General features: G+C 38.3%; 1 protein-coding gene across 2 annotated transcripts; it reads right to left on the reverse strand.

Moving 5' to 3' along the window:
* Positions 1–935: 935 nt before the first annotated feature.
* On the reverse strand, positions 936–11,312 carry LOC149831568 (GRF-interacting factor 1-like). Of its 2 annotated transcripts, XM_090013981.1 has the most exons (5): positions 11,094–11,217; positions 4,680–4,952; positions 3,792–3,868; positions 1,862–1,946; positions 936–1,778 (listed from the first exon to the last, which is right to left on the reverse strand). In XM_090013981.1, the coding sequence occupies exons 2-5, from the start codon at positions 4,692–4,694 to the stop codon at positions 1,308–1,310; spliced, it is 648 nt and encodes a 215-aa protein (XP_089870107.1). In that variant the 5' UTR covers positions 4,695–4,952; positions 11,094–11,217; the 3' UTR covers positions 936–1,307. The 2 variants fall into 2 exon arrangements, with proteins under 2 accessions (XP_089870107.1, XP_089870106.1); XM_090013980.1 differs by lacking the exon at positions 4,680–4,952 and having other exon boundaries at positions 11,094–11,312.
* Between the last annotated feature and the right edge of the window lie 970 nt (positions 11,313–12,282).

A 12,282-nucleotide genomic window follows, 5' to 3' on the forward strand; every position in this document is an offset into this window, starting at 1 on the left:
TTCACCACCTTCCTTATCCTTCATACTTCCCCCATATGAATGGACTTTCATAAGAAAGATGAGCTGGCAGAAGTCTAAGAAACCCATGTCTTTTCTCATGAAAGAACCTTCACTTCCATGTGAATGAAGCAATAGACCCAGGTCTGTTTGTTTCATGCTAGGGATGGGAACACTGTTTCCGTTCCTTGGGGCCACGTTGTTGCCAGCATAGAGGTGGGATGAGAATGGCTTTTCCCATGGGGGGCGGTGTAACTCAAAATTGCCAGCAAAGGAGACAGAAAGTGAGTAACATATGGACCAGCTCAACATCTTTTCAATCTCTTTGCCGTGCTGTTTGTTTCAGGATCTGATGAGAAAGAAATGGATTTTCCCACCAGCTCAGCATTTTCTCATCTTTCTGCCCTAAAACAAAACGGGCACGAGTAAAGGAGATGGACAACAGTTGCACGCAGGGGACAGAAGGGTCAATGAGATTCATCGGCAGATACGTCGAGGCTCTCTCCCAGACTTGAATTGGAGGTGTATTGCTTCCCCAACACTCTCTGTTGTTAGGGAGCAATATGTTGTGGTTTTCTCATCACCTTATGTTGTTCGGGAGCAGTGATGTACTGGTCTTGCCCAAATGCTACCTTCGGCATGGAGTTCACAGCCTCAACACATTTCAATACCATTCACAAAAGGATGTTTTTGGCAACTCTATCCCTAACACCACGTTTTGGCAACATTAGACTTGGAAAAACCATATTTTGGAAACACATGTAAACAATGTTTCCACCCCAAAAGGGTACCAACGGGAGCCTAGATTTGGTTTCACGGCATTCCTCACTGGACCCAACTTAAAAAGTCCAATAATCAATATCGTTGAGTGGCATTGCTCACTGAACCCCAATTTAATAATGTCCAACAAGAGATTTTATCTGTCAAGCTCTCATCAGAACACACTTTAAAGTATTCTTTCATTTCTACATAAGCCAAAAGATATGTTTTTTCTAAACTGCAGGAGTAACAACTAACGTCAGGCAGTCATTCATGTGTCAAATGCACATATTCGCAGAGCTAAAGCATCCTTGCATCAGATAGAAACTTTTTACAAAGCAAGAACACACAAGTAAAGCATGTCTCAACCAAACAGGTTACCAAGACTGGTCACCTTGACAGAGAAAGTAAACCATTAGCAAGTTTGAACACACCAAAGATGTAGTCTAGGCAAGACAGGTTCTGTTCTCTAATACTGCCTCCAGTTATGTTGACATTGGGGCAACGTTGTGTGCACTTATCGACCTTCTCTGGAACTCTCTACAACAAGATCAGTTACCCTGACCTTCAGGCCCCTTGAGATATAAAGGCTCAGTGCCATCTCCGGTCTGCACACCAGGAGTCCTACCTCGCCCATCAGCAGATCCTGAGGTTGAAATGTCTCTGCCTGCCACATCCTGCTTTCCAGCTCCACGTTGCTCCATAGCAGTAGCTCTGCCAGCAGACTGACTAGCTTCACCAGATCCGGCTGAGCTGCGAACAAAGTCAGGGAAGCCACCAGTGGATATTGGTCCACCAGCACCCACATTAGCCTCACCATGCAACGCTTGAAGACCACTGTTACCCGTGGGGTTCATGCCAAGTTGGCTATGTAACGCTTGCTGCTGCTGTAATGCAGAGAGAGACTGCTGAGCATACATCATGGGTGATCGGGCACCCATCAGTGACTGTGGGGTCAACGCTTGAGCTTGTTGGTGTTGCAGATACTGGGCACCAGGCTGCATGACCGCATTGGGGGGAAACTGCCACAAAAGATAAACAAAAATGCTTTTGCTTTCATTCCCTAAGGTAGGTTAATAGAATTCAATGCATGAGAGGATGTTACCTGCGCTTGCATGGCAGGGGGCTGTGGCTGAGCATCAGCAATGGCAGCCAAGTACATCAGATTCTGCTGAAGCCTTGCTTGATAGCTGCAATCAAGATCAAAAGGATCAGCAGATGGAAGCTTCATGCATATTTTCACAAGATTTACGATAATATTGATGCAAATGAATTGCAGAACTATTCCACTACAAGGAAAAAATTCTCAAAAAATGGTTTTTCCCAGGTCTGGACATCCTCCATGGATAATTCACTTACGACCTTGAAGCAAATGAGGCACAAGAATCAACAACCTAAGAAGCAACTGCGGTAACCAACTCTGCTACAGGAATATCAAATTCAAACACGTGTATGGACTTGCATGTGAGATAGAAACAAAGTTCAATAATCGTAATTCATTCCAATAGAAAACAAACTTTCGCCTTTCGGCTAAAAAAGTTTCTGCATCTACTTAATCAGATGTGCTTGAGACACTTATTTTCAAAAGTCTCTTACTCGGAAATCAAGAACTCTGCCCTTTAATACTGCCATCCCAGGATCTTGAGACACCCGCAACCCAACCGTCAGAACATACATGGCCTTACAGCCCCCCTCTTTTCTGCAAGCCCTCCTGCCTGCCGTCACTAACATATAAGCAAGCTCTTTTTTCAGGACTGCTGCACTCTATGCCCATTGGAACATTAATGAAGAGCATTCCCAAGTCTAACCTCTACAGAAAGGGACAGGATCCCCTCCTCTATGTGAGTCGTTCCCTTTCTTAAAACAGAAAGGTCATCCCCTGTAGTACAGATCGAATGCCTCGTGAATTGGAGGGTTTCACACCATTGATATCACAAATACCATAGTGGAATGGAAGCCCTTGAACCTTTTTGATAAGCCACGCCAAATTCCTTTCTCCCTCTTGGATCTCAGTATTTATTATTGCCAGTCTGCCTCCTCACCCATCAAGGAGTCCCTGAACAGAATCAAGACTCCTCAAAAAATGAATGGCACCCCATGGCCATAGGAAGGCATGATATACACTCGTATAGTCCAAAACCCAAATCAGGTGCCCTAGCCTTTCCCTGTAAATGAGTAACTAAGAAATTGTACAATGACTTCAGCAGGCTTGTATCGATCCCAAGGAGATGCCTTAGTCCAACCAAGCCATGGCATTGTTGCTCTCTCGAGAGCATGCCCTCCTCCATATACTACATACAAACCTTTTCTGCCAATCTTAATTGTACGAAGAATCTGCTTGCAGACCAATGCCCAAACCCAAGGAGCAACTCTCTTGCCTCCGTAATGTACAATTTGCCAGGACTCTCCTGCTCCGCCAAAAGGGACCCTCACTAAACTGATAAGTCCTCTCTCTAACCCATTGATAAGCATCCCTCAGTCTTCCTTAGCTTGTTTGTAAGCAAATCTTGCCTCTTACACTAGGGACCATTAGCACCAGGACCATATAATCTTTTCAAACCAGCAAGAACTATGAATGGTGTTAATCAAACAACTTTAGCACTTGCACCAGGGATCATTAGCACCAGGACCATCTAATTTTTCCAAAGTTCCCAGCAAGAACTGTGAACAATATTAATCAAACAACTTTAGCTTAAAGCCCATTTAGAAAGAATCCACTGTTTAAACTATATAGAATATTCAAGATGAGTCATGGGAAACCAAGAGCATTAGCCATGTCCATCAATAACATATGCTGCAACTGACTGCAGAACCAAATATCACAGAAAGACGCTCGTACTTCATAGTCCAAAAAAAATAAATGACTTCAGAAAAAACATGCATGTGAACGTTTCTTTCATATGTTTGAAACATATTATGTTAGACTGACTCAGGAAATCCAAACCTAAAATTGCCTTCAGTACTTAACAATAAAAAAGATATCTAGGTCAATTATGCTCTGGTAGGCCATATTCAAATATTATAATGATACTTACTGTGCACATTCACTCAGCCTGCCCAAATTCTGGTTATCAAGTATTGCCAAAATCAGCGTCTTGTTCTCATCCAAGTACTGCACATATGGAAATGTAAGGAATCAGTTAATTGCAAAACAATAACAGTAAACCTGTAAAAGTACAGCAAATATTCCTGTTGATTGCAAATATAGAAATATTCAAGATCCACAAAACCCATAGTTTTATTAAGATAAATAAATACCATCAAGCATGCAAACGTATAGCTAAATTAGAGGACACAATAATCTCCACACTTTCAAACTGAGAGTAAAGATATCAAGTAAACACAAAGTTGCATGCCTAGTGAAAAATTGGTGAAGATGAAAGCTGCAATAGCAAGCAGACAAACCATTATCCTAAAGTTGACTGGAATGCCCTATAATTCTATCACCCACCTATTCTAGCATTTTCCTGCCTATGAGAGCATGCAAAAAGCCAAACAGAATTAAACAAATGCCACAGAACATGACCAATTTTAACATCCTACTGCTGACATTGAAAACACCATTTCATCATAATTTTCCCTGCCATGTGAACACAAGGCCCATTGGTTTTCAAACAGGCGTGAAATAACATATCATCCTCCCCATCTACTAAGCATCCTAGAAGATCTACTGTGATAAAGGCTCTGGGAAGTTGATTTGGAAAACAGTAATTCCAATAGTCGACACATGAAGGAAATAATGATTCAAAAAAACTATGATTCCCCAACAACTGCAAAAGGCCTTTCCCATGGTGTAAACCCAAACTAGAATTGCATTGTCCATTTCTATACAAAAAAAGAAGAGAAAGAAAAGGTCAAAATGAAAAAAGACACTGCACCCCATCTCAAATAGCCAAAAAAAAGGTTTCAGTTAAAGCCTTTACTTGATGATGGACCATCTTCCAATGGAAGTTCAGCAGTCAGTCACCATGAAGAGTACCACTAAATTCTAGCCCTAGAATTATTAGAGGGCCCTCTGATGTATCTGAGAAGAGTGACCTCTGGATTATAGTAGAACACAAATGACACTTGTCCTCATTAAGGCAACAATACAATGGCCTACAAGCAACCCTCAATTTTGCAGACGTTCAAATATACTTCATGTGTTCCCAGTAAAAAGTACACCAAGGAAGCAACTAGAACTTTACGCCCATCAACTGTATAACAAAAGTTTCATTAAAAAACACTCAAAATGGAAATAGACAGCACATAGAACATTCTAGAGTACAGTAATAAACCTGCTAAAACTTGATTATAAATGAAATATCCAAACAAAGTTTTCACCAAAGCACTGAGAAGAAGCAACCATATGGCCCTGCATAAAGAAGTCATTTACTTAGGGATGTCAATTTGAATTTGGGTAGGATGTGACCAATACCAGTTCCAACTAATTGGATGTTGGCTAAAGAGATTCAGATGCTGAAAAGTTCATACCAAATCCGGTTTTTTACATGTAATTGGATGCAGATATCCATCAGATCTGGATATCCATCAGATTTGGTAGTAAAACATCAAAACCACATCTGCATCCAATTATAATCAGATATAGTTTTGGCTTACCAAATCTGAGTAAACAGAGTCAGACTTGGTCAGATATCAGATAAAATCTGACCCACTCACATCCCTACATTTAGTGTAAGTCAAATGGCATATATAGAAAAGAAGTCAACCACAAATAGTCAGAAGTGTATTCCTTTTATCATTTCATCGAACCCCAGGCTACTGATTAACTAAAATCTAAGGGTATATATTATGTGATAGCAAACTACAATATCTGATGCAAACTTCAAGTGAAGAGTATTAGCTGAAGAAAATAACATAGGAGAGGTTGTACAGGTGCCATATGCTTCTGAAAGCCTCAGTCTCCATGGTCTTATGAAGTGTCACGGATATAGCTGATATTTTGAAAATATCATGATATTATGGGCAAATTCAGGTCACTCGATAATATCGTCAGAATGTCTTGATATTTTCAAAACATTGCCAGAAATAAAATTATTTTAAAAAAAAAAACTTTTTTTATATATTTAAGCCCAATTTTTGTATTGTTTGTTTTTTTGTATTTTAAAAGATTTTCAAAGTTATTTCCTTATATTTTCCAAAAATACCTATTATTTTATTATTTTTATATGTTTAAAACTTCCAAGATTTTCCCAAGAAAAATAAACTATTGAAAATTTCTCCGAGAAAAAACCCTCGCCGAGAAATTACCTTGTACAATATAGGTGACTATGGCTTTATGTAAATCTAATAACTCAACTTTCTCACCTTTCATCTCAATTTTCAAGCCACAGCTAGACTTTAGCAATATTTTGTTTATATATCATCAAAAAGGAAGAAATGTCTAAAAAGAAAAAAGGACAAATAAGAAACAAAAAAATTATCCATATTCAAATTGCATAGAGGAATAAATAAAAAACAAAAAATGTCACAGAATCTCATGATACTTGCTGATATTTGTGATTATGCCTCAAAAAACCCTATATACAAAACAGCAATAATGTTGGAGAATGCTCCACAAGATTGATAATGTCCATACGGAATCCTGATAATTAAAATATCAATAATACCTGTAACTATGTCTTAAAACACTCTAAAAATCAGCAGAAAGTATTATGAGAAGCGCTTCAGGAGATCAACGATGGCAATAATGACAGATTAACCAAATAATTTCAAATCAGTCTGTAACCCCAAAAAAAGGGAAACAGCTAGAATGCACATCTGGCAACAATGTCCTAGGGTATAATTTGGTTATTTCCAATGGTTAGTTTTGCTAAAAGTTGGGTATCATGGACAAATAATGTGCCAGTGCGATATTAAAGACAGGTGTTTGAAGTAATTTAAGGATTAGCTACTTCAGACTTTAAAATGTCACAAAAGTTCAACAAAAAATTTTAGTGGTTGTAATGTTGCACAGAAACACATGCACAAGAGAGAGACAGAGAGGTGCGCTTTGATTTTTCACCTAATGGGTGAGTCTCTTACTTCGCAAAAATTGAATTACTGCTAATTCTTGGAAAAGATCACAAATTTAAAATGGGAAAAGATAAGCATAGATAGAGAAGTAAAATCACAATAAAATCATTTCTTCATGTCAGCATGAACATGAAGAAAGTAGGGCACAACTTTAAGTTTTGATAATAGCTAGGCATCAGATGGGGCCATATTTGACTCAGACCCAAGTATGCATTAGTCATCTGACAGTTTTGATGTAGATCAAACAGCAGGACATTTAGTTGGATCAATCTCCCAAAAGGCCAGTGAAAGTCAAAGGACATGGAAAATATAATTTATAAAACCAAACCATGTAAATGTGTACTGGCCTCACCCTGCATTCTAAAGGATCCTTTGTCCAACCTAAACCAGCATCTAGATCGAAGATCTATCGAGTGTAGACCCAGATCAAAAATGTGTGGGCAACCCCATATGTTGGATATAACATCTTCCACTATGTAATAGTTTCAGTTTTCATGTAGGGATCAGTCTTATGATGAACATGCTAAACTAACTCGCTTTATAATGAAATCTCCATCAAACTTTGTAACTTTGTTCCACTAACAAATTAGTTCTGGATGTACGCGCGCATGTATTGTATGTGTATGTGCATATATGTATCCATCACTTTATCTTCAGATATGTTCAATATATTCATCATGGTATTCAATTGGAAACAATCATTAAATCTGTTCTTCAGATTTCGCAACGGTGACAAGTCTGACCCCCTCAGTCAGCAAATTCCATTCCCACATGCACAGCAGGATGATACATGCATGTTGTGATTTTCTGAATCATCCTATCATAAAACATATCATATTCAGACCAGTCATGTAGAAAATAAACCACAACTAGTGATCTAAGGCAAAACACTAATTTTACATTGATTGACCTCATAATCATAATCTACTCTTCTTTTCTGACTGCCAGTTATCTGAGACAATTGCAGTTAGGCTTAATTAAATGGATTGAACTCTATTAAGGCAGATATGCACATAAATTATGTTCCTAATACAATTCCAATCCATTGTTTTCCAACAATTGATCCATTAGAAAAATAGAAAAATCTGAATAAAAGAGAAAAAAAATGGCCATAAAGAAGAGGGCCAGATATCACCTCAACTAATATAAAACATGAAGCAGTTGGAACAAAATGCTCCTAGTACTAGGTTGTAACCACCCATTTTTTTCAACACAATCAACATAGCTCTCTAAGTGAACCATAGAAAGATCAGCACATAAACTGATGAATTTACAAGTTAATGTCCTTTTTTAACTTTAAGAAAATGAAACCAATTATTGGTTTTTCTTGTCTAATATAACATGTCTTCACCAACTGCCAAATGTGAAGAATCACATTGTAACAAGTTTCAGTCAGTGCTAATATTAGAATATATTTGGGTCCCATTCCCAAGAAGTAACATTATATATCATCAATAAACAAATTATCAAAGTCTATTTTGAATCCTATGCTATCAAAAACAAAAATCAAAAGTGACAAATGTGAGCAGGCCAACATTTCTTAAAACTTCTATTTACAGCTGCCTCAATTTTTAAAATACTTATTTAGCAATAATGCCCAATGTTGTAATTATTGTATTGTATTGTACAATACACATCGTAACTATGGCCTAACTCGATACGATACACACTCATATCACGATACGAGTGTGTATTGTCTGTATCATATGATACAGCCCTGTATCATACAGCATCATACAATACAGGGTGTATTGTACGATACATGTCTGATGCACTTTAAAAGGGCCAAAACTCAACTTTTTTAATTTTGAGTTTTAAAGACCTCCCTATGGCCGATTTTCTCATTTGTGTAGAGGCCTTTAAAGGAAAACCCACACACCCTAAGAGGCGTGAGAGCGATTTGGGAGCCAATTCGTGCACAAGGGAGAGGGCTTTTGTGGATTTCTCACATAAAAGTGCATTTCCATCATTTTTCACTCAAGGGAGTAGGATAAGATAACAAATCTGTATTCTTTGCCTCCCACTAAATTTTTTTTTGCGAAGATGGCATCAAAATGATCCGGCATGGCAATAGGGTACTCAAGTAGTGAGTGAAAACCGATTGAAAATTGAGTGCAACTATTGTCATCATATTGTTTTGGATGGTATCTCTCGATTGAAGCATCATTTAGCCGGGACACATCACAATGTTGTCCCTTGCATGTCAATGGATTTTTTGGATGCCGTGAAATGGAAATGTCAACAACTGCTCACTGGTCTGAGAGAAAAAAGACAAAAAAAAACGAGATAAGGCAGAAATAGGGTATTTTCAGCCCTGAGAAGATGTGTATGATAAAGATGAGCTCCCTACATTTGATCCCACAACCCCTAGCATAATATCAAGAGAAGACGAAGAAGATAATGACGATGATGATTGAGGTTATATTTTCAAAAAACTTGGTTATTTAACACTTAAGTTTTCATAAACTTGGTTATTTTATTTTTGTTTATGTAATATGAAAGTATTGAGTCTTGTGGCATGTTCTTAATTGAAAGATATTTAATATTTTGCATTGTTCTTGTGAGATATGCATGCAATATTATCTATATTATTTGATGGTTGATGATATCTTATGCAGCTCATGAAGACATAAATGCTTCATATGTGATTTTATGGTTGTATTTTGTGCAATTCATCATTGTTTCATGTGTTATGACTTTTTTTAAAAATTTGTTATTCTTTCTGAATTTTTGAAAAAAAAGTATTAAAAATTATGCTTTTTTTACGATACGCTATGATATGTATCTAACTTTGAGACCGACCGATACGGGTAACGATACACTATTTACAACCTTGATAATGCCAACTCTTATAGTCAAATGGCTTGCATTCGAATCTTAGAGAATAATTTTGTTACAGTCTAACCCCTGTACAATGTGTCAGATGTTGTTACAGCCTGTCAGGAGGGGGAATTTGTCTCATGGAAAGACAAACCCCAAGATACCGTCACTCAGACTATTTTTTGTCCCTAAGGGGTGTATATTTTGTCATCACTATTTTCTAATTACTGTTTTTTGGCAATAAAAGGGAGGGGGCCTTAAACCCCATCTGATTCTCATTCAAAAAACTACATACTCAAGTACATTCAAGGGCATTAAACACCGCATCCGTCATTTTATCAGCCAACCTCCTCTTTTAGTTCATGCAACTATCAAAACATAATCTGGATTATCTTCATAAACTAACAAATAATAGAAGCTAATCTGCTTAGCATTACCCGGATAACTTGAATGAAAGTACAGAGGAAAGCCATACCAAAAATCTTTGCAATAATCATAGTATGCACATCATGACAAGTACAAAAGAACACCTATTAAATTGAACTTTGCAACAACATCACATGCTCATCCATGGAAAAAGACATATTACCATATGGAGCTGAGAGACCACCTAAATATGAAAAAACAGCCTATTGTGCTGTGAGGTAACATGGGAATTTAAATGCCCCATAAAATAATTCTCTCTCAATAGCATCAAAAGAGAAAGCACAACCAAAATGACAAATTGCCAAGAAAATCAAAGCCAGCTAATTATAACTACCAAAGCTCACGTGCATAACCAATGAAGGCCATATAAAATGGCATGCATAGTTCTAATGCAAGACAACCTCAAATGTCTGATTGCAGGCATTGGGAGTGGATTTAAATCACATACATGCGTTAGAAAAGAACAGCCATCAACGAGCCATAAGAGAAATCCAAAAGTAACACAGACAGTAAATCAAAACTAACCAACTGCATTAAAAAATACTCTAAGGTCAAGGATGAAGTAGTCATCCAATAGCATTAGCACAGGTATCTCTTCTTGAACAAACAATAAATAAGAATCACCGCTGAAAAATAAATTTCTTGACACCCAAAAGATTATGACGCGATAAAGAAAAAGAAACATTGAAAAGTTCTCAAACATTCATAACAATCGGCAACGAGACATCCCAAAATAAACCCCACACGCAAAAGAAAGAGGCATCAAGATTCAGATGAACCAAGCCATAAACCCTAAGAAACAACTTCATTTCGCCCAAAACGAAGGTTTCCTTGAATACCAACACAGAAAAAAACCTCAAGATCCCTTTCCCACCACTAAACGCAACACAAAAACCTTTAAAACATGCACAACCCCAAAACCCCACATAATCAATCCGTGACAGAAAAACCCTAACGTATGGCGACCACACGCATAAAAAGAACAGAACCCCACATCAGAAAGCCCTAACCCGCACCTTATCCACATAGGGAAAGAATGCAAAAGAAGAGAGAGAAATAGGAATAGAAAAATCGACCTTTTGAATGACATCAGTGGTGATATTTTGTGGGGAGTATGCCCCCATCATGGGTTGCATCTGCATGAGATGTTGCTGCATTTTCTCGAATCCTCTCTCTCTCTCTCTCTCTCTCTCAGTTCACGCTACACGGAGCAGTCCCTCTCTCTGGAAATCCTTGGCTTTGTGTTTTCACTTGCAATAATATATGTTTTTTCAACACCTCTCTCTCTCTCTCTCTCTCTCTACAACTTTCTATTTCTACTATCTTAATTGCGTAGAATTCGTTTAATATGCCAAAAGCAACGCCCCATAAAACCTACGGCCTAAATCTTCGGTCACATGTCCGTTGGTCCCTCTCTCTCTCTCTCTCTCTCTCTAGTTGGTCCCCAATAAATAAACCATCCGCTTCTGCCTCTTTTTATCAAAACACCCATATCTTCACTACTCATTCAACGAAGTTTGGCCATATGAGTAAATGTGGGACCCACGTTTTGAAAGTGCATGTTTTGTAAATTGTATTGGTGACATGGACCGTTCATCTCTAAAATGGACGACCTGAGTTGAGTTTTAGTGCTGACGTCTCTTGCGTTTAGGTTGGAGTCCTGTCGGTCGTTTTTTTTTATTGTTCTTCTTATTTCGGTTGTGGACGTGCATTTGGTTTCTTTGGTTGGAAACAGAGGGTTGATGGGTCATTGATGTCAGGCTCACCTAATGGCAATTGGGACAAGTTGTGCCTGTGATATTAAAAAATGTAGGGGTGGGTCCTATTTTTGGTGGTGTTTGTAGTTGGTCTTGTTTTAGGGTCGTTTTCTTGATGTATCAGAAACATTGTTGGATTTTTATGGTTGGTTCCAACTATTAGATGTTTGAGAGTAGTGTGTGAATGTTCCCTGGTTGCATAATGCATGTGCTTTGATGGTTGAGATCGTAGGTGCAAATCTTGCATACTTTAATGTATTGATTGCGTATTGTCTTATGAGGCCTCCCTCATTTTTAAGGGCCACTTGTCAACGTCACTGAGCTGAAGGAACGTCACAAGTTCAAAACTCATGCATGCACGCCCTTTGTCATGGACGGAACAAGGTGGACTTTGGGTTTTTTTTTTTTAAGGCAAGTTGGGATTAGGCATAGGGATTAGGGATGGCAGTGGGGCGGGGCGGGGCGGGGGACAAGGTTTCCACCCCCGCCCCGCCTCAAAATTTTATCC

This window comes from Nuphar pumila, chromosome 7 (assembly GCF_984573655.1).
Source record: "Nuphar pumila chromosome 7, dmNupPumi1.hap1.1, whole genome shotgun sequence".
Lineage (NCBI taxonomy): Eukaryota > Viridiplantae > Streptophyta > Magnoliopsida > Nymphaeales > Nymphaeaceae > Nuphar > Nuphar pumila.